Here is a 22,159-nt window from a genome sequence, read left to right on the forward strand (position 1 = left end):
TAAAATAACATTTCTTAAATGTATATACAAATTATTTTAAAAATGTGTTATTGTTTTTATATTTTATTCATGCTGTATTAATATTTTAATATTTACTTTAAGTAACAGCATTTAGAAGTAATGAGTCTTATCAAATAGTACTAATTAGATCTAAATCCTGAAGGCCTGTTTTGCTCACACGCTCAGGTGTTTTACACCTATATGTCTATGAAGTGTGTGTTTGGGTGAACACCTGTCCTCGTCTGTCACTAGGTTACAGTGTGAGTGTGTTACACAGAAATACAGCCGCTGACGGGTTAACTGTGTCTCTGTCAGGGCATGAATCTTTTACAAACTGAGGGCATCTATACGTCAGCTCCTGTTACTGTCAGCAGGATATCGAGAGGGCTGGGGTTAAGTCTCAGTGATAGATAACAGTTACGGAGGAACTATATATATATATATATATATATATATATATATATATATATATATATATATATATATATATATATATATATATATATATATATATATATAGGATATTCAGTTTATAAAGTTCATGCATTTCTGTCATCTTTGACTCTAAAACAATGCACAAGACATGGACTACTTTAAGGATACTTGAATGGACCATTTCAGTTTTTTCGGAGTGAGGCTCTTTCCTCAAAGCCTTTATAATATTTAAAGATGCCTATAAAATCACATTATCTTTACTTTGCCTGTTTTGTAGTACTTTTGTTTTTTCTTCTCCACGTTGTTTTTTTTCCTTTTCCAAGCCTTTTATAAAGAGAGCAACAATAGATGAGTGTCATTGTTGTGCCTCAATGAGATCAAGTCAAAAGATTAAGGTTTTATAGAAACACTAAAACCTCTTCTGATAAACTGATATCAAAAGATCAAGGCTTATTAATATGCAGTTTAATATTGTACTTTCTGACTAATTTTATTAGTGCAAAACAACCTACATTTCTAAAACGAGCAGGTTTCGCTCCAGGTTTCTGGCATTCCAGTATTTTTTCTTTTTTTCTGAGCGCACAGAACAATGACTCTATTTATATTCTGACAAATTTGATCGCGCCCAGGAATGCTTTAACACATTGTATACCCAGAAATTATAGGAAATTCTCCACAGAATTTATTTTAACAGAATGCTCCCACGTTTGTTTCCGTCAGACAGACTAAATAGAAAGATAGCTGTTTTAGTTTTAAAATATTTAGTGGCAAACGCTTTGGCGGGAAACTCCACCCCCTGCGCCTGCCCTCTCCCTTTGCATTACATTTCCGAATCTATGACCAAGGCTTCGCTTATGAATATTAATTAGCTAACGCGCAAGACGCTAACCAATGAGAATAACCCGATCATCGCTGTGCGTATTTAATATTCATAAGCTCCGCCTCCGCCGTAGTAGGATTAGGGAAAGCGCGAGCTGTGTTACGTGCTGACGCAAGATGTATATGAGCGCACGCGGCGGGATCTCTTTCCCTTTAGCGCCATCAGAGCGGGACCCTCGCGCTGTTCACTGCGCAGCAGCACCGCAGACCCAGACGGACCTCTACACATCGGGCTCTCGGTAAGAGCACACACCGCCAAGGGGCTGCTTATAAACCTCTTTCAAAAGATAAACACGTACTTAAGCCGAGATTTAACACGAGACGTCAGAATGGGATATTTCAGTTAGCTCGCGAGCTAACCTCTCAGTCAGTCAGCAGCCATTGAGACCGACTCCTCCATGATGGAGATGAAAATGGCTGTTCGTTTTTTTTTTTTTTTTTAAATATCGAATAAAACCATGTTTAGCTGATAAACAGACAAACCTATCTGGGGTTTTAATGTTTAAACGTTTGTTTAAGGGGTTACAATCGTTGGAAACGGGCGTGTTTTTTCATCTTCTTGTTAGGATGATGACCGTTGGTCTGATCTGGCGGGTAACGTTAAGTTTTTTTGTTGTTGTCTTATCACGTTGTCGAAAAAAATTGAAATAAAACTTTGTTTATTATACTAATCAGTCGGTTTTAGTGCGAATCTGATGTGGAGACGTAAATCTGGCTCATGTTTGAGCATGATTGGGATAAAATGATTTGATGTCTTTACGCATGTTAGTTTAAACTGCCGTTTTTCCTGATGAGCTTGAAACTGAAGCACTGTGTTAATGTTATCAGTCTCCTCTTAAGTTATGATGGGTTGGTTATGAGAAAGCTACTGTTTTAGTGTTGTCAGTCTCTAGTTAGGATGGGTTGGTTATGAGAAGGCTGTGCTGCTAACGGGTTTAGCCGGTGAGTCTGTGGAGGAAACACGTGGTGATGTGGCCTGCTGGGAATTGACCCATGGATCAAATCCAAGATCATGAACCCAGTTTAAGAGTTAAACAGTTGTTTTAGATGCTTGGACAGAGTTGGTTAGTTTGAGGTTTAATTCGTCACATCTGTATGAAATGCGGCTGGAGGCTCTTGTTGAATAGAATAAGGCTGTGTAGTTTAAGTCAGCCAGTATTACCATAATTCATCCCTTTTTACATTTATATTGAACATCTCTGACTGACTTATTTTTATGAGTCTCATGTTAAGGTCTTTTTTTTTGCATTAGAGGTTGATCAATATTTTAATATAAAAAGTAGTAGATGTTTTATTAGTAATTTCAGGATTTTAGTTTTTCCTTCCAGTCATTACTATGTTGGAAAGCCATAATCAAGAACTAAGAGATATTGCCATATTTTTCCAGGAGTTGAAAATGAGAATGACCGGTTAAGTAGAAAATTGTAAATATCAGTTATTATAAACCTATCTCTGCTTCATTTGAACATTTTTCATCAATTAATGACACGATTGGGCTTCTTGCGTTCATAAAGCCAGTGAATTTTCAAAGTTTTTAGGTGTATGAAAAGTCATGCCTGTCTAGTCGTCCTGAAATTACACTCTATTGCAATCTTTACATGGAAAAAGTCACAACTGACTGGAATGATTCATGATGGAGTCTTGGAAATGTGTTGGTCATGTAATTTGGGAAGCATAAAGAGGTTTTAACAAGTGCATCGAACCTTTGCTCCCAGGTCAGCTAGATTTTGTAAGGTTTAAAGGCTTGCCTTCAGCTTTCACTGCTGAATAATGGTTATTAGAGGCTAGAGGAACTGTGCCAGGAACTTTGTCCCGGTATTGTGACGTCTTGCTGTGAAATAAGATGATCTGATTCTGCCATGGTTTTGGAAACTCTCGTATGTCTGTATTGACAGGTTTCAGTTGTCTGATCTTGGCGCAGACCGAAAGAGATTAACCTTCAAATCTGTGAAGAATGGATGCTGCCAGGGAGGTGTCAGGTCTTCATGTTATTGATCTTCTACAGGCGAAGAGCAGAGTAGGCTGAGAACATTCTGTCTGTAGCCATCAGCTCGTGAATGAAGAAAGTTGCTCGCTCTTCCCGCTGGATGTGGGCGTCCGAGCCCGTGTTTTATCCTGGAGTTGGCTCGTATGCAGGTTGGGCCCTAACAAATAGATCCTGTCAGAATCAGAGCTGAAGATTTTTTTTTTTTTTTTAGCTAATCCATCCCGTACAACCCCAGGGAAAGAATTTTCTACCACTGAATTTTTTTTTTTATCAAGAGATGGCACCGTGCATGTTTCAATACATTTGCACCATCAAATCTGATCAGACGTTTTGACACATCACCATCTAAATAGTTTTGCATATTGGCCGCCTGAATCATCCCAATTCAGTCACCTGACCAGCAAAACCATCAGCGATCGAATTTAGCTTGAGGCTGTTGAACATAATGAACACTTTCCTTTGTTTTTTCCCTTTAGGAAACCAGACGGTGAAACAACATGGCAGATCTTGACAAGTAAGTGCTTGTTTGCCTATTAAAGCGATTTTATTTCTAAATGTCAGTAAAATAATCAGCAGTTTATTATAATCGCTATTTCCCAGTTTGATAGTTAAATGGATTGGGGGCCCTTCACATTCCCAGCTATAATCACTTGATGCCTGTTGTTTGTGCGGGAAATAGTCCAGAAACTCCCCTTTTGATTAGCCCTCGTCACATGACCAGTGAACTCCTCTAAACACCCCGATCTGTTTCTAACCCCTTTCCTCACTGTGAGAGATGATGTAGGGCCAGCAACACATTGTCTGCAAGCTTTCATGCTCTGTGTGGTATCCCAAGCATCCATGCTATGCCAAACACATGTTTGCAACTCTACAACCCGGCGTTCACTCATTCGACACGTGTCACCACAGGAACTTCCTGTCTTTTAAGAGCGCTGTAGATGTGATTCTGTTTCACATGCACCTGCATCTCCAGACAAAATGACAACTGAGGTGTATTTACACAGAAAAGTTAAAGCTGCTCTGTGCCTGCTAACAATTTAGTGTTAAGATGCAACGCCGGACTAACCTGCATTAACCTGTCTGTGTATAGACACCTTAAAACCATTTCTGAAGCGCTTCTGTGCCGCCTTTGCAGTGTAAATTTGTCAGTGGATGTTCATCTTTTAACACCGTAGATAAGATTCAATGCATGATAAACAGTCTTTAAGAGAAAGTTGTTTTCTGTGCCAAGCTCTTATCTTCAGAGAAGGAAATGCTGACGACTCATGAGCCCTTTTTAAAAGATTATTTGGAAGAAAGTCATGCTAACATTGGTAAATGCGAATGGAAACACCATTAAGAGCTGGTTGGGTAAATGCTTAATCTCTGATTGTGTGTGTATCTGCAGTAAAGACCAGGCTGAGATGGACCCAGCAGATATGGAGGATGTTGAAGAGGTGGAGGAAGAGGAAACCGGGGAAGACAACAGCAAAGGTATGACTCTGGACTCTTTCGTGCCCCCCCCCACTTCGAATTTCCGGTTTAAATAAGGTTGACCAGCAGTTGTTCTTGCCAATACTAAATATGGCCAATAACAAGGGAATTGCATTTAATATGAATGGAAAAACTTCTACTTTATGTAAAATAGTACTGAACTTGATTACATAAAGCTTCGTCTCAAACAGCGGTGTTTGATCACTAAAGATGGTAAATGCTTGTAGATAGCAGTGGCCACTCAAACTCCAATTTTTTTAGGAAGCTCTTAGAAACGAACCGATTGGCTAAAATGAATCCGATTTCCCAGCACTCCCTCCCTCAGTGTGTTTTTTTTACTTGTCTAGTAGGCTTGTTGCGATAGTCGGTGTTATAGGTGATACACAGTGTTTAACCCACCTACCGGTCATAGCACTTGACCACCGGCACCGTCCCCATCGTGTTGAAGTTTAAGCCTATAGCAATAAAGCACTTAATTCAGTTAGGGACCGTAAGCGGAAGGAGCGCCGCAGTAAAGCAGCAGGTGTCCGGTTTCATTTATCATTTGAGGAGAGTGAGGCGAGCTAACTGGCAAAGGGTGGCGGAAGATCTGGTTTCAAAGCGAAATGCAAAAGCACCTATTTGGAAATATTTTGGATTCAAACCAAATGCCAACAGGGAACCTGAAAACGTTAACGAGGCAACCTGTAAACTTTGCCTGACGAAAGTGGCAAGCATCCGGAGGTAACGCTTCGAATTTACACGCACATCTTCAAGCACACCACAAAAATGAAGCGGCCAAGATGGGTCCAGCGGCAAAAAAAATCGACCACAAATGCCTGACACACAAACACAGCCTTCGATAAGTGGTGCATTTGCGCAAAGTTTTTGATGTTCGTTCGTTTCATATTCGATGGTTGTGTTTTTTTTTTTTTGCTGAAAAAGGCTGGCACTTTTATTTAACGAATAGTGAATTTTTTATATATATAATTTTATATATAATTTTTTGTTTGATACTATTTGATACAGTGGTTTGTTTTGTTAATAAATGCACTTTAAAGGTGTTTCATAAGTGCTTTTGTTTAGTTTTTGCATGTTGTGTTATTATTCATTTTGCAATAAAGATGTGTGTAATACAAGCGAGTGTCTTATTGTTTTGTTTATTTTTATTAAGAATAAAATAAATTAACCCATGATTAATTCAAACAAATGCTACTGAATTGCCGCTAATTAAAGTGAAAGTAAATTGAGACGTGTGCACGTCTGCACAACCGCATTTTCGGCCACTCGAAATCCCCGACACGCAACCCCGGTGACACCGGGATTACCGGGTTTTTTACACTTCGATTAACCGGTGGAAAAAATCTGTCACCGCAACATCTCTATTGTCTAGAGTCTCTTTGCTCTGGTGGTGTTCACTAGGCTGCTGTAGAGGAAAACTAAATGCCGTCTGTCATGGATTCTTAGTGCTGACTGTCATTAAGAAAAGACAATGCACACGTTTGCTCTGGCACTTTTAGCTTTTGGTAACAGGATATATCAGTCCATAACCTCAGTGACCTCAGCTGTGTTCAGCAGCCGGACCGAATCATTTGGGAGAACACTGAGTGTTCGATGTGCACTCGCTCTTTAAAGATTGCTTCGTGCACACTGACCTCGCCTTTGTTAGCGACTGTTATTTTTGGAATGAAAATGGCATCTCTTTTGAACTTTTCGTGTAGAATTATTTTTATATTAGCAAAATGGATTTAGTTTGAAATTTCAAAGTTGTTTGGATTATATAGATCATTCTTTTGTTCTTCTGTGATCCTGAGTGTAGTTTGTAATGTCTTCCTGCTGTGACTGTCAGGTGATGGTTGTGTTGGCTCTGATTTTAGCACGTCAGCTGACGATGCAGATGATGCAGAACCCTCAGATTCTTGCGGCGCTGCAGGAGAGGTTGGATGGGCTCGTGGGATCCCCCTCAGGGTACATGGAGAGGTACGTGCCCACGCACCGCACAACTTCAAGTAGCTCCTCTGTTTCCCAATGGCTGCATCTAATTTCCCTACTTTGCCAACGTGACTGCATTAAATGTTTCTAAATTTGGCCACCTGATTCCTTTCTGCGACGTGTCAGCCGAATGTCAATAGTCTCTTTTTACTTGCTCCAAACAAAACGCTGATCCTGAGTCATGCATGAATCATCAGCAGTGTGTCATTTGCTCCGTGTGATGTTGTTTGTGGTGTCTGCGCAGCTTGCCGAAGGTGGTGAAGAGACGCGTTAATGCCTTGAAGAACCTCCAGGTCAAATGCGCCCACATCGAAGCCAAGTTCTACGAAGAAGTGCACGAGCTAGAGCGAAAATACGCCGCTTTGTATCAGCCTCTCTTCGACAAGGTGAGAGTTAAACACTGCTTTTCTTTTTCCTCCAGCAGTGGGGTTGTTCTTTTGAAAAAGTGCGGTATGAGATGAAACGACTGTTGTGTGCTAGAAGGCGGACGGCACGGTGCGTTAAAGCGGTTATATTGACCCGCTGCTTCAGTGTTTCCAACTGCAGCAAACAACAAGTGGTCAATCAAGGACACTAGAGACAAACTGCAGCCAGAGAGATGTCTTACAGAAAATAAAACCTGAGCTGTAGCTGTTTACCGTGCTCCCAGTGGAACCGTGACGTCTGAGAGGCTCAATTAAAAGTTGGGATCCTTCAAAATAAAACTTTAAACAAGTTTGCTGGCTAGAAGTCTTACAGTACAAATCTTTTTGTGTGTCAGCATAAAGTCTAGTCCATGTTGCACTTTATTCTGGCCAAGAACTGAGCACTTTGGCAATGTTACTTTACACTCATTGATATACTGTTATAGTTTTTGTTAATATTTTGAATACTACTTATTTTCTGCTTTAATTTTAGTGTGGGTAACACTTTCGAATAAGTTTCCATTAGTTAATGTTAATGTAAGAACAATCCTTCTACAGCATTAATGTTAATTGTAACATTTACTAATGCATTATTTAAATCAAAAGCTTGTTAACATTAGTTCATGCACTGTGAATTAGCATGAACTAACAATAAATATCTATTTTCATTAACATTAAACAAAGATTAATAAATACAGTACTGTATTTTTCATTGTTTATTCATGTTAACTCATGAAACCTTATTCTAAAGTGTTACCTTATGCACACACACATATTTATGTATATGCATGTTAGGGCTGTCAAAACAGGATAACACAAATTCAGTTTAACAACACTTATATTATTATCGCAGCGTGCATTTTCTGTTTGACTCATGGCCTAACTTGTATTAGGAGAAATGGAAATGCACAGTGTTGCCAATTTAGCAACTTTGTTGCTAGATTTAGTGACTTCACACCCCTTTAGTGACTTTATTTCTTTTTTCCCAGTGCAGTTTAACGTTGTTGCTTCTCTAATTTTACATCTGATTTCAAGTATAGGCGAAATCCCTTAATCTTATGTGTAGCCCACATAAGACGGCTCGATTATAAATCAGGATTTTAGTTCAGATTATCATCTTGGAGAGGAGAGCTGGTTCTGTAGTCTTCATGGGTCATGTTTCACTCACTATTTAAAATTAATTCCTTTGTCTGACAGCAGAAACAGTTAAATATATCCATGAACACAGTTTTATTGTGAATTTAGCTGCATCAAAATGCAGTGTGTGGGCACAGAGGCAATCAGATGTAGCAATAAATAATGCATGCACATTTTGCATGTTCAGAAGAAGTGAGCTGGCCTGTTGTGCGACGGGTTAAAACAGGCTTGTATATATATTTAGTTTTGACTTCTGAAAATGCCTCGAATCTCTTTTCAGCGGAGTGAAATCGTGAGAGCAGCATACGAACCCACAGATGAAGAGTGTGAGTGGAAACAAGATGAAGAGGAAGAGCTGACCGTAAGTAAGCAGGTACAGGTGATCCATACCTGCATGCTCTTCAAATACCACTTCATTTATATAGCATGACCTATTCTACCGTGTTCAGTCATAGCTTGACTCTATGTCTTGGTGTTTGTCTTCAGGAGGAAATGAAGGAAAAAGCCAAAGTGGAGGAAGAGAAGAAAGACGAGGAGAAGGAAGACCCTAAAGGAATCCCAGAGTTCTGGCTCACAGTTTTTAAGAACGTCGATCTTCTCAGCGAAATGTTGCAGGTAGGGAGAAAACGGCCAAACGCGGGCACACGAGGGAGTGATCGTGAGTGTAGTGGTGTTCAAAAGCAGGTCATGCATCATGGTTATTTACAGCAGGAGATTTCTCTGTACAAAGCGTCCTTGCTGCCATCTTGTGGTTCAGAAGGGTCCTTTTTTTTTTTTTTTAGCTGAAGATACAGGCGTAGTGAAGCTATTTGCATCTAACTTTTGTTCTGTTTCACTCAGAATTTAATGTGTAATTTAATTATCACAATTTGCTTGGGAAATGACAGCTGGGCTGTTTAATGTCACTTACATTTTTGATAAATAGAATTTTCCTTAAACAGATGTGTCCAAACTTACACGGGGCCAAATATAAAACTTGATTAAAGCATGTAAGACAAAAGTAAATGTTACATTATATAAACTTTAAATACTTTTATTTATTAATTAATAATAAAAAAAAATGTACACACCCCCATTCAAATGTTTAGCATTTATTAGGGGTGTAACGATACGCGTATTCGTATTGAACCGTTCGGTACGACGCTTTCGGTTCGGTACGCGGTACGCATTACGTATACCGAACGGTTCGTTGGAGTAATTAATTATATTTGAAAAAAAAAAAAAAGAGAGAGAGAGAGAGAAATATAATGATATGCGTTCAACAAGGTAGCCCAATAACCCAAACAACGTAACAGGCAACGCCCCTGACACTCCCGAAGAAGAAAAAAACACCATCTTATATGTTTATGTTAGGCTACTCAGCAGGCGCTCGCTCACTCAGTACGCGCTGAAGGCTCGTTGCAAAATAGCCAATGCGTTAAACAGACTAGAAATGAGAAGATCCTCCAATAACCAACAGGTCTGGTGTTTGGGTGCACTTTGGATTCCCTTTAAGCTATAATGGTGATGGCAAGAGAGTGGTGGATAAAAAAAACAACGGTATGTCGCATCTGCAACATGACAGGGTACACCAGCGGGAATACAAAAAAAAAAAAAAAAACACCAGCGGGAATATCTGGGATATATGCGTCAGTACTATCTGGGAAAAGACGAAAAAAAGGAGAAACATGCAAGCAGCAAACTATCCCTGCAGCATTTAGACACTATAGCTTACAGGGAATCCAACCCAAACACCAGACCTGTTGGTTATTTTAGGATCTTATATTTCTGGTCTGTTAAATGCATTCGACATTTTGCAACGAGCCTTCAGCGCGTGCTGAGTGAGCGAGCGCCTTAGGGGCCGTTCACATATCGTGCCTAAAAACGCATGGAAAACGCTAAGCGCGTCTTTCTCCTCCTTTCCAAAGCGCTCGGGCAGAAGCGCTCATGAGGCGTCTGTCTTTGCTAAGCAACAATGACGTGCTCTCTCCATGAGACACGGAAATTTCAGCGAAGGATAAATGGATTTGCAGCTCTAAAAATCGCTTGCAGTAGCTCTGCTACTAAATTTATTTCAAAATTGCAATCCATATACAACTATGATCAGCTGTTCCTTCATCTTGGCTGAGCTCTCAACGTTGTTACGGGAAAGGATGAAGCTGATTGGTTGGTTCTTGTCACATGACCCGCGGTGCGCTTGCGGCATTCTGAAAAGTTGAGATGTTTTTGCATTTTGCTGTATCTAAAACGTATCGAACCGAACCGAACCGTGACATCAGTGTATCGTATCGAACCGAACCGTGAATTTTGTGAACCGTTACACCCCTAGCATTTATGTAATTTTTATTATAGAATTTAACTATTTAATATTTTAGTTTTTTTACATTTTGAATGCAAAAATATTAATTTAAAATTAAAGATATTCTTCATTGGTATGCCCCCCCTTCTCTTGTGATATCAAAGGCCAAAAGTAAGTGTTTTATAAATAAACTTTTAGAATTTAAATTATATAAATCTAAGAATTTGTTTAAATAAAAAAAATATATATTTATATAATATTAAACTTTTAGAATTTAAATCATATAAATCTAAGAATTTGTTTAAATATAAAAATATATATTTTTTTTTTACATACAATTTTTTCTCTCTTTCCTCTCTGATTCCTCTTCTCTTGTGACATCAATTATAATTAATTAGAAATGAAGATTAATGCTTCAGTGGATTTTTATGAAATAGATTTTGGTATTTAGAAGGATTTAATTTCTTGTTTTTCCTCTCCAGGAACATGATGAACCAATCCTTAAGCACTTACAAGACATTAAAGTCAAGTTCTCCGATGCAGGCCAGCCGATGGTGAGTCTGATCTGTCCCGTGTGTTTGTCTCCTATCTGGGCTCTCAATCTCACAGTTTGGTCTCTCTGCAGAGTTTTACTCTAGAGTTCCACTTTGAGCCCAATGAATTCTTCACAAACACACTCTTGACAAAGACCTACAAAATGAGGTCTGAGCCAGACGAGTCTGATCCCTTCTCTTTCGACGGGCCGGAGATCATGGGCTGCACAGGGTATGCCTCTTCCTGTTAGCTTTGATGACATTAGAGTTTGTGATATTAGAGACTGACTCTCTGTGCTTTTAGGTGCTCGATCGACTGGGTTAAGGGCAAGAACGTCACATTGAAAACCATTAAGAAGAAACAGAAACACAAGGGACGTGGCACAGTCAGGACGGTCACAAAGACGGTCCCCAATGATTCATTCTTCAATTTCTTCTCTCCACCTGAAGGTAGAAACCCCTCAAACCTACCGCATCCATGATTTATCATTCATACGTCATTATAATAGTTAATCAAAGAATAGCATTTGCTGATCACAAGCTTTCTTTTCTGTTACAGTTCCTGAAGGAGGCGAAATGGTGAGGAACTTGTTTTATTTCAAGCTAGATCTTCGTGAACGTTTTGTCATTTTAATCTAATTTTGGATATGCATGACCAGGACATTAAACCATAGCGCCTTGATTTTGGAAGTTCTTTAGTTGACAACAGATTTCGAAACGCTTCTCATTACAAGTTTGGCTCATTTTGCATTGTGCAAGTTACTTTAATAATCACGCTAAACCATATCGTGTTCATGCATTGTTATAATTCAAAAAACAACTGGCGAGTAACACTTGCTTTATTTTAACTCTTATTTGGTGCTCGGTGAGTTAGTTTTAGACTGCTACATCAGCTTTGTGCTCAACCTGATATGTTGGTCAGTAGCGGTGAAGTCTCATGGTTGTATATGAGTGTCTGATGGTTTGTTTTGGCCGTGTACAGGACGAGGACTCGGAGGCCGTGTTAGCAGCAGACTTTGAGATCGGACACTTCATCCGCGAGCGAATCGTGCCCAGAGCGGTGCTGTACTTCACCGGCGAGGCCATCGAAGATGACGACGATGACGTGAGTGAACGGGAAACACATTCTCTGTGAAGTAAAGCGATGGTTTATTCCCAAACGTCTGATCGCTGTCTTTGTGTTTTTGTAGTATGATGAGGAGGGCGAGGAAGCCGATGATGAGGTAAGTCGTCTAACCTGTTTTTATCAGTGTTATTCCCCTGAGTGTTTTCTAAACTGAGGTGTTTGTAATTGGCAGGAGGGTGAAGAGGAGGCAGACGAGGAGAACGATCCAGACTATGAGCCCAAGGTAAGAGTCCAGACATCCACTGACGCTGATACTGAGATCTCAACATACAGAAGACATATGCTCACCTCCACTCATGCATCTCTGACTCTCCTGATTCTCCTGGCAGAAACATGTTTAACTTCTGCTGTAGTCATCATTGGTCCGTTCAAAAGCGAAATCTGAATGAGCACAGATCATTTTTGCAGAGTAGATAAATGACGCATTGTTTGCAGCATCTCTGTGAACATCAGACCTTTAACCATGAGTTATACCGTATTTTCCGGACTATAAGTCGCGCTTTTTTTCATAGTTTGGCTGGTCCTGCGACTTATAGTCAGGTGCGACTTATTTATCAAAATTAATTTGACATGAACCAAGAGAAAACATTACCGTCTCCAGCCGCCAGAGGGCGCTCTATGTTGCTCAGTGCTCCTGTAGTCTACACTGAAGACATAGTGTGCCCTCTCGTGGCTGGAGACGGTAATGGTTTCTCTTGGTTCTAAAACTCTTTAACTTCTGCATCTAAAGCGACAGCATTGAATATACGCTGCCAAACGATTGTCTGTTTCCCTCCACCTTTTCTCATTTTTTTCTCTGAATCGTAGCATAGTTAAGTATTGCATTAGTACGTCCTCCAAGGGGTCAAGGTTCAGGATGGGAATGCTAATGGATGGTTTTCCTCTGGCATTATTGACCTTGTTCGTTTGTTAGAGCTACACGATTGTTGATGGAGAGGTTTGCAGATCTTGAGTTGCACAGTTTTTGTTTATATCAGTATGGTTTTGTAATCCTAGTAATACTAACAATGATGATATTAATAAAAAATGAACAAACTAATATTACACAGTTAATCATTACATCGCTATTAATTTCTCGGTTTAGTTTTACAGTAAAATGTTGCAGTAGTAATAACTTTAATTTATTTCTTTACTTTTACATATACTCGATTTGAATTTTACAGAGAGACCAGAAGTCTTTTTTTTTTTTTTTTTTTTTGTGCATGATTTGTTTTAAAAAAAACAACAACTGCAATTTATATTATTTCAGAAATTATATTAAATGCAAAATTTTAGCAGTGATGTAGCAGATTCAATTTTAATTTTAGTGACACTACAGTGGGGAGACTATTCCTTTTATTAAATAAAATCAATGTAAAATTAAATTTACACTTGTTTAGAATTTTGTATTTAAGAAATAATATACAAATTTCAGTGTTAAATTACAAATATAGTATTCAACTTTGAAGTTACAATACTAATATTTATGATAAATGCAGCATATATTTAATTGAATTGCACGCATGTTAATTAGTAAATATACACAGCACTTTGAAGCATCACTGCAGGTTTATCATCTCTTCCTGAACATCTGTCTTCAGCATGAAGCACATCTCATCGTTTCTGAAAGCATGCACTTGACTAATCGAACAGAATTAGAGTAGGAGAATATAGACCACATAATTAACATGTTAACATTTCAAGCACTTTGGCACCTCTCTAAATTTGAGTTCCTCTCTAAATTTCTCTTCACTAGGTATAGGTGATGTCTGTAGTAACCCTGCCCTGGTAGGTAACACTCATGAATTAATGTTTGAATCCCTTCCCATCATTCCCCTGTACTGACCACTAACACACTCCGCTCTTGTGCTGGTTTTCCTCTCTTTAACCATCTTGAGTCGCCGTTAGCATCTCTATTGTTTCTGTATGTTGAAGCATCCGGTTTGCTCTCCATGTTAAACCCCAGTTTGACTTGTTCCCCCGAGTCTTTTCACAGTGAGGGTGGAAAGACCGTGCCTTTGGCGAAACCCAGTCCTATGGCCTTTTTTTTTTTTTTTTTTTTTTTAAGTTTAAATCCAGTTTTCTGGATTCTGTTTCAATGGTTAAAATATATTTTAGAATTCAAAATGTATTGTTAATTATTAAACAATTGAATTTTTTGATAACTTTTTTTTAGCATTCATGATTGTTAAGTTTAACATTGTTTTATAGGGCCTTATAAAATCCATGTTTGTTGCTCAGATGAACAAATTTATTAAGTAATTAAATTATTATTATTATTTGAAATCATGAAACATGCAATTTTACAGTTTTAAGTTTAACAAATATTTTAGTGTATTATGAAATAAATGTGTAAAAAAAACTAAAAAAATTTTATGGTTAAGCTAAATGCCAAAGTAATTTACTCGAAAGTAATTAAATTTTAATTGCAATCGTCAAATTTATGCAATTTTAACAGTTTAACATTCAGGGAATTACTTTTTTGTGCCTTATGAAATCTATTTTTATTTGACCTCAAATTAATTTTTTCCCGCAAAATTTTTTCAAAACTAATAACCAATGGAGTGTAATTTTTTTTTTTTTTTTTTTGCACACATAAGTATCAGTAACCTAATATTTTTATGTATCTAATAGGCCAGGTATTTTGAGCAGTAGCAAATATATCATACAAAAGTGTTAAAATTATATTGCATGACTTCTCTGTGATTTTAATCGCATTGTGTGCAAAATTCAATAATGAATTCAAAATTACTGTTTTTTAAAAGTACTGCTGAACTAGCGAAAGTGCAATAATATTTGGTTAGCAAATGATTTCAACAAATAAGGTGCTTTTTTTTACAGCAGTAGTCCAGCAGTTAAAATATTTCCTTTTTGATGTGTCATGTATTCTTGTGATGGTTTTACTAGAGTATAATCGTAAAGGGGTACTTCATACTTTTCTGGTGTGATATTTTATTAGGGTTATCTCTACTTTTACTCAAGAACTTGATTTGTGTATTTAGTCCTCCACTGTAACTTTGAGCTGGTTAAAGGTTTGAGTTTCTGTGATGGTTTTAGCAAATTAAAAGGTCAAATGCTTGTGATGTTGAACTGTAAAATCCACCGAAGACCGTTTCTCCATCACAGAAATGATAGGGCCCTATAGCTCTTAATTTGTGGCCGTGTGATCTGATTGGTTGTTTGTACCCAGAGCCTGAGCTTTTACAACTGAAATGCGTTTTGTGTGTAAAATGCGTGACCCTTTCTCCTCTTGGTGTTTTCCAGAAGGATGCCAAGCCTCCAGAGGAGTGCAAACAGCAGTGATGGTGTCAGCGCCACCTTCAGGATCCCCTACACTGTAACGGCTGAAAAACAAACATAGTCACCGCCTTACAATGTTTTGTATTTTTCTTGGTAGAAATAATTGAAAAAAAATAAAGGGTTTCAAGATTTTTGTTACAAAAAAAAAAAAAAGAGAAGAAAAAAAAACCCAACTTAACCTATCGAGAGCCGTGGCTCGTGACGCATAGTATTTTACTAGACCGGTTTCTTTCCTTTTTCTTTTCCTCTGAAAAAAAACAAAAAAATAGTTAGAATGCAGAAAATCCCCCGAAGCATGACACTCGTTTCTTCACCGCTAAACTAGTTGGGTTCTCGTCAAGTGTTTTGTATTGCTCTTAGACAACAGCTGTGGAAAGACGGTTTACAGGAACAGCATCCGGAGTGATTCCCGAGAAACAGGCGCTCATTTATTCAATCAACATTCCACAAAAACCTCACCATTTTTGATTTCGGATGCCGTTTAAAGCTTTGTGGTGACTGATGTACATTCCACATCCAGTCAGTCGACGCTCTGTTGCATGACTCCTTTCTTTTCTATGAGCACTTTGTTTTTTTTCTTGTCATGTATCTGTAGCATTTCTTTTTCCCTGTCAATGCTTAACTTTCAATTGGCTTGCCGTTATTTAGGTGGGTTCTCTAGCTACACGTGTCCCGGGATGCACTCACAACGATCCAAGCGACCTCATTGGAGGACTAGACTTGGAGCAAGAGAACCTGATTGGAGGAGCCAGTTTAGCTGGTCTCTGATTGGCTGTTAGTGGTGTTTGGCAGGTCTATCACTGTGAAGGGGTGCGTCTGACTGTGTGTGTGTTCAGAGGAAGGTCTTCGTCTCCTCTCACTTGTAGCGCAGGTCTGAAGCAGATAGAGCAATATTTTCACCCAGAAAGCCCAAACGCAACAGTGTCCCGTGTCTCGTAGTGTGGAGCGGGGCGTTCGGGTCATCTGTCGGTCAGTTGTGTCAGAGCGGTTGAAGCAGCAGGGGTCTTTCTGGTTCCCCTCAGCAGCTGTTGTCAAAGCAAAATGCCATGCTACAAAATACTAATGTACTCGATAACTGTACGTGGACGTATATTCATGAAAAATAAATTGGTAAAATGTGCAATCCTTGGTGTGTCTCATTCTGTTCATGTGTAAAGCTTTTAGTTAAGGTGATTTAAGCATCTGTTTTATGATGGGTTATTTATCAAAGGGTGAATATTTGTAATGATTCAGTGGCTCCACTAGGGGGCACCGTTGCATATTGACGTCATTTTATAAGTGCAACTTTTTTTCTTTTTCTTTTTTTGTTGAATGAAATTAGTCTGAATTTAAGGATTAGATGTGTAATTGGTTATTCATTACATTAAATGTTGCTTAAAGTAATTATCATCTGAGCTGGTGAAATGTAATCAAAGAGGGCAAATTAATAATAAAAGATACTGTATTGCACTTGTCTAATGATTTTATCATTTTTATTTTAATATTAATATTTGTATTGCGGACTCATGAGAGCATGCAATGGTTAATTTGAATCATAAACGTGTTAAGTGTTTAAAAAAAATTATATTCAAGTTTTCATTTGTATTTTAAATCTTATTTAGTTTTACATTTAAATTTTACTAAAATGACAGTATTTTTTAAATGTAGTAGATTTTTAAATGGTTTCAGTTATAATACCCCTGATGAGTGCGTATTGTAAATATGAAGAGAAATATTTTCGTTTCAAATGGTTGAAACATTGTCTTTTTATTACATAATGCTATTGTAATATTTGAGTTATGTAGCATTTATCTTTCCAAATGTTTTAAATGTTCACACTAATTGACGATCTATTTTAGAATGAGACCTATTCCTAAAAATGCTTCCTGTAGCCATATGTGCTTTATTATGGTTTTGAGATGGTCCATGACTAACTTAAGTGTGTGTGTGCGCGCGCATGCAGTGGGCGGTCCGCGCGTGAGAGAAAACCCCCGCGCGCGCTCCGTCCTCGCAGACTAGGGACTTCCATCCATCCATCCCTCCAACCGTCCTTCCCACCCTCAGCCCCAAACCAGAACCCGAAGTGTTTGATGCACGATCGGAGGCGATGCTGGAGTCCGGTGGCGGCGGCGCGCGCGTGCTGAAGGAGGGCGCGCTGGAGAAGCGCAGCGAGGGTCTGCTGCAGCTGTGGAAGAAGAAGCGCTGCGTGCTCACGGAGGAGGGACTGGTGCTTCACCCACCCAAACACCACAGCCACGACACCGGCTGCAAGGCGAAGGAGCTGCACTTCGCCAACATGAAGACGGTGGACTGCGTGGAGCGCAAGGGCAAGTACGTGTACTTCACGGTGGTGATGTCCGAGGGCCGAGAGATCGACTTCAGGTGCCCGCAGGACGAGGGCTGGAACGCGGAGATCACGCTCCAGATGGTCCAGTACAAGAACCGCCAGGCGATCCTGGCCGTGAAGTCCAGCCGACAGAAGCAGCAGCAGCTGCTCATGGTCTCCGCGCAGAAGATGCTCCGAAACTCGCAGTGAGAGCCGTGGAGATCCACGGACGTGTTCCCTCGCGAGCGGCGCTTTTTATTAGTGTCACCTTGTGCACTTGGACGCGCGCGCGGACGCTCTTCATGCACTGAAAGACATCACGTCCGAATAAGCACCGGGAATATCTCCTCCGAGACTGTACGGGGGGCCGGGGCAAGTTGTCACAGCGAGGGTCAGAGCCAAAAGTCAATTTGCATGAACGCTCGTATATTATCCAGATGTGGTTATGCGACTTAAATTAGGATGGGTTCTGTGGATTCTACCCTTCAAAAAGAACTGTAATGATTTTTTTTGGGTTATATGCATTCTGTGAACGGTAAAACCATGATAAGAGTCAAAAACATAGAAGGTGATTTCAGATGAATTGGGAAAAATGTCTCAATTATCGTGAATGAGCTCCTAATGAAAGTCGATTTGAAATTTCTATTCAGGACAAGAGGATTTTCCAAAATTTTCAGGCTGGGGCAAGTTGTCACATCAAAAAAAAAAAAAAAAAAAAAATATATATATATATATATATATTTATTATTTTGTTGTTTTGTACATATTTGTTCTATTTTGTTCAATAAGTAAAAATATATATTGGCCTATGTTTTAAACGTTTTTAATCCCCCCCCAAAAAAAAAATCATTCAAAAAAATGTTTTATGTTCCCATTGTGACAACATGCCCCGCTATATGCATTAAATTAACTGTATTTTATAGAACGGAGTAGTCTAAAAGTTCATCTGATTTTATTTTTTAGCAAAGACTTTAGAGTCTGAAATGGACTGGTCGAAAATGACACTGGAGTATAAGGTGTGACAACTAGCCCCGTCTTGTATGTCCATGTGTTGTAAATGTGAAACATGTGCAGTGCGTCCTCGCTCGAACAGAAATGCCACCATTACATCACTTTCCATTTGAGCGCAGCTGCATTTGTCAGTCTTGTGCGGCTCCGGACATGTAATCGATATCTTCCGGGGGATCTGAAAGGCGCAAGGCCGGTGTGTAACGCTCCAGATCGCAGTCTGTCGGGATTTTAATGAGACTCATAAACGCAGTTCAGTTCAGTGTCATTCACGGAGTCTCTCACTGGAGATGCACAGCGTTTAATGTGGCCATGAAATCAGTCTGCATATATTTCTGTATTTATTTGTACATTTTTTTTTTGTAACCTGTCATTTACATATTTGAATGCTGAAGTACACTTTTATGCATTTCAGAATCTTAGAATAAGCTTTTGGTGCAACTGGATTGGATGCAAGATTCACATTTGACCAAGTGCTTTTTCTTGTTATTCAAACCAAAGAATGTCAAAACATTTTATTGAGTGCATCTACATCATGTTGACATGACGTGACTCCTATTTTGTTACGTTTCGCAGTTTTGCAGTCATTGACTTTTGTTGATTTATGAGAAATGTGTTCGAGCTGATGTTTGCTTGTGTAAAAATTGTGATTTGTTGAAGGAACGGCATTGTTCCCTGAGCTGATGTGAATGCCGCTTTCATACCTTTTGAAATATACATTCCATTTTAAATGAACATTGCATCTTTGTTTTTGTTTAGTGCTGCGTATTGTAGGAATTTTGCGGTACCAAGATTTGGAGTTTGTATCTTCATCAGATTTGGAGCAATGTAGCATTTCTTCACTTTTTCACCAATGGATGCTCTGCAGTGAATGGGTGCCGTCAATATAAGAGTCAAAAAAGCTCTCCAGTCCATCAGAAGCCAAAAACTAAGTGTTTGTATGACACAAACCCATCATTAAGACGTTTTTAACATCAAACCATTGCTTTCAGCTAAAATGCAAGTCCATAATCCATAATAAAGGCCATCTCCTGTGTTGACGTTGACGTTGTTTCTCACAAACACAACTTTTGGGCTTCTCAAGACATTAACTGATGGACTGGAGTGGTGTGGATTATTGTGATGTTTTTATCAGCTGTTTCGACTCCCATTCTGACGGCACCCATTCACATTGCTAAGACACTAATGCAATGCAACATTTCTCCAAATCTGATGAAGAAACAAACTCCTCTACGTCTTGGATGACCCAAGGGTGAGCGAGCACATTTGCAGCTAATGTTAGTTTTTAGCTGCACTGTTCCTTTAAACTTGATTGCTTCTTCAAACTTGAAAATGAGTTGTAGAAGGCATGCTTGCCTGAAGAAAAAAAATGCAAATCACATTTGCATTGGGTTGCACGTTTTTTTCCAGTCACACACTTGTGTTTCAGGCCTCATCGTTCACGTTTCCAGCGTGTCTCGTGTCTCCTCTGTGAAGCACTTGCCCGTCTTCCTGAGCTATAAGTGGAAGCCGTTTCCTAGAATAATATTTCACTGTCAAAGCTGTCAGTAAGACTAAGTGTTGGCCGCGCATCTCCGGCTCCAAAGCACCCGACTAACTTAATTAAAACACAGCTAAATCAGAACGAGGACCACAGTGAAGGAAGCATGTGTGTGTTATTGGATCCACATGACCTTTATAGACGAGGACGGTTCATTACATCACACTGGAGCTGTACTTTAGTGTCATGTAATAGTTCCTGTGTCGATTTGGATGTGATCAGCAGAAGATGCATCTGAAGTCATGCTGACAGATGCACGTGTGTGTTTCAGTGCATGCGACTGCTTCACTCCGCATGGCTGAGATTCTTTCAAAGGCATCGCAGGGCATTATGGGAGCGAGTGTGTAAAAAAGGCAGACTGACTCATTCTCTGCCCAGTGTGTGCACACACTGATCCTCTATTTTTACACTTGTACAGCTCTGTAAGATGAGTTGTGTGCCAGGATCATCACTCTTTATAGCTGCGGATTTTGTTTACTAACCACATCCATTCGTCACATTAAACCGCAGTAAACTTGTGGCATTTCTCACACCATTATGGATTTCAGATGCAAGAAAAAAATCAGATTTTAAATGGATGTTAGGTAGATCACAGATTTGACTTTAAATAGATATTTGTGCTGTTTTTCTTGCATTTCTGGACTGTAAACCAGGACGATTATATAAACAAAAACGATAACCGATAAAAATTATTGTTTCTTGAAATAAACAATAACAATATTTAATAAAATAAAAATAATAAAAGTTAATTGTATTCAATTATTTAATAAAAAAATATAACAACTTAATTTTTTATTACATAAGAATATTATTAAAAAATATTATTATTATTATTATTATTTATTGATTTATTCTTTTAGATAATTGCCAATAAATCAATAAGGTTTTGACATTAACTACATTAGTTAAAATGAAAAATAATTATAAAGCATTTATTAATGTCAGTTATTAATGTACATTATTAAATCAGAAGAGTTAATATTATTTAATGGACTTGAGCTTGCACGAACAGTTGTATTTTTATTAACTAACATAACAAAAAAGAATAAATAATAAAATTTGTTCCTATAACGCAAACTGAATGTTTGGTCACTCAAATAGTGCACGTGATAATATATATTACACAAATATTGGGTAAAATAGTGCATTTCTAATTGGAATTGAATTGTTTTGTTGATAGGCCTATACTTTTCAGATTTAGAGAAAACATGTCATAAATTATCAAAAGAGTTTGGAGCAGCTATAATTTGGTTTCAGTCTTTATTCTTGGTTCACACTGTCACAAACTCTTATGAATCGTCAGGTTAACCAAATGAAACCCTCTGCTTGGTCGCTGGTTAGATATCTGCTGCGAAAGGATATTTGTTATTAACTTGATGTCAGTTGAAAAAGCTGACAAAGACACATCAGGTGTGTTTTCTTCCTGTTCTCAGGAAGTCAGGTGCCAGACAGAGTTAATGAATAGTGTCTGATTGCCAAAAAAACAAACATTTCAGTTCAAACATGTCCAAACCGAGAATCATCTCTAATATCCTAAATATTTGCTAACATACAACTACTATATTGCGTTTGAGGAGACATTGTGCCATATATTAAAAATGATTAATTACATGATGTTATCAAAAAGAAAAATTATTACCCCTTTATTTTTATTTTTTTTCTGGTAAAATCTTGTGAGATTTACACATGTGTAGTTGTTTTGTACAAAAAATAAATATAAAAATAAAAAATAAATCGGTTATTTGAACCAGTTCATTAAGTCGAATAGTTTAAATGAAGCGGTTCCCGGAAATGATTCATACTG

General features: G+C 38.5%; 2 protein-coding genes across 4 annotated transcripts; both read left to right on the plus strand.

Moving 5' to 3' along the window:
- The first annotated feature begins 1,384 nt into the window (after nt 1–1,384).
- Nucleotides 1,385–16,625, plus strand: LOC127979052 (nucleosome assembly protein 1-like 1). Of its 3 annotated transcripts, XM_052584186.1 has the most exons (16): nt 1,426–1,553; nt 3,778–3,815; nt 4,689–4,774; nt 6,631–6,733; nt 6,990–7,131; nt 8,567–8,659; nt 8,773–8,901; nt 11,047–11,118; nt 11,190–11,329; nt 11,402–11,547; nt 11,657–11,676; nt 12,080–12,202; nt 12,288–12,320; nt 12,396–12,446; nt 13,959–13,990; nt 15,467–16,625. In XM_052584186.1, exons 2-15 carry the CDS (start codon nt 3,799–3,801, stop codon nt 13,962–13,964), a joined length of 1,161 nt encoding a protein of 386 aa, XP_052440146.1. In that variant the 5' UTR covers nt 1,426–1,553; nt 3,778–3,798; the 3' UTR covers nt 13,965–13,990; nt 15,467–16,625. The 3 variants fall into 3 exon arrangements, with proteins under 3 accessions (XP_052440141.1, XP_052440146.1, XP_052440133.1); XM_052584181.1 differs by lacking the exon at nt 13,959–13,990 and having other exon boundaries at nt 1,385–1,553; nt 8,567–8,647; XM_052584173.1 differs by lacking the exon at nt 13,959–13,990 and having other exon boundaries at nt 1,427–1,553.
- An 838-nt stretch (nt 16,626–17,463) lies between these two features.
- On the plus strand, nt 17,464–19,550 carry LOC127979072 (pleckstrin homology-like domain family A member 1). Its single transcript, XM_052584189.1, has one exon. The coding sequence runs from the start codon at nt 17,589–17,591 to the stop codon at nt 18,015–18,017; it is 429 nt and encodes a 142-aa protein (XP_052440149.1). The 5' UTR covers nt 17,464–17,588; the 3' UTR covers nt 18,018–19,550.
- Nucleotides 19,551–22,159: the final 2,609 nt, after the last annotated feature.

The sequence above is a fragment of the Carassius gibelio genome, chromosome A4, assembly GCF_023724105.1.
Source record: "Carassius gibelio isolate Cgi1373 ecotype wild population from Czech Republic chromosome A4, carGib1.2-hapl.c, whole genome shotgun sequence".
Lineage (NCBI taxonomy): Eukaryota > Metazoa > Chordata > Actinopteri > Cypriniformes > Cyprinidae > Carassius > Carassius gibelio.

Bases quoted from the DNA above. Each gene is read 5' to 3' on its own strand.
- LOC127979052 (XM_052584173.1), top strand. The intron at 7,132-8,566 runs GTGAGAGTTAAA...ATCTCTTTTCAG, and splicing joins ATCAGCCTCTCTTCGACAAG to CGGAGTGAAATCGTGAGAGC. The intron at 12,447-15,466 runs GTAAGAGTCCAG...GGTGTTTTCCAG, and splicing joins ATCCAGACTATGAGCCCAAG to AAGGATGCCAAGCCTCCAGA.
- LOC127979072 (XM_052584189.1), top strand. From the start codon at position 17,589: ATGCTGGAGTCCGGTGGCGGCGGCGCGCGCGTGCTGAAGGAGGGCGCG.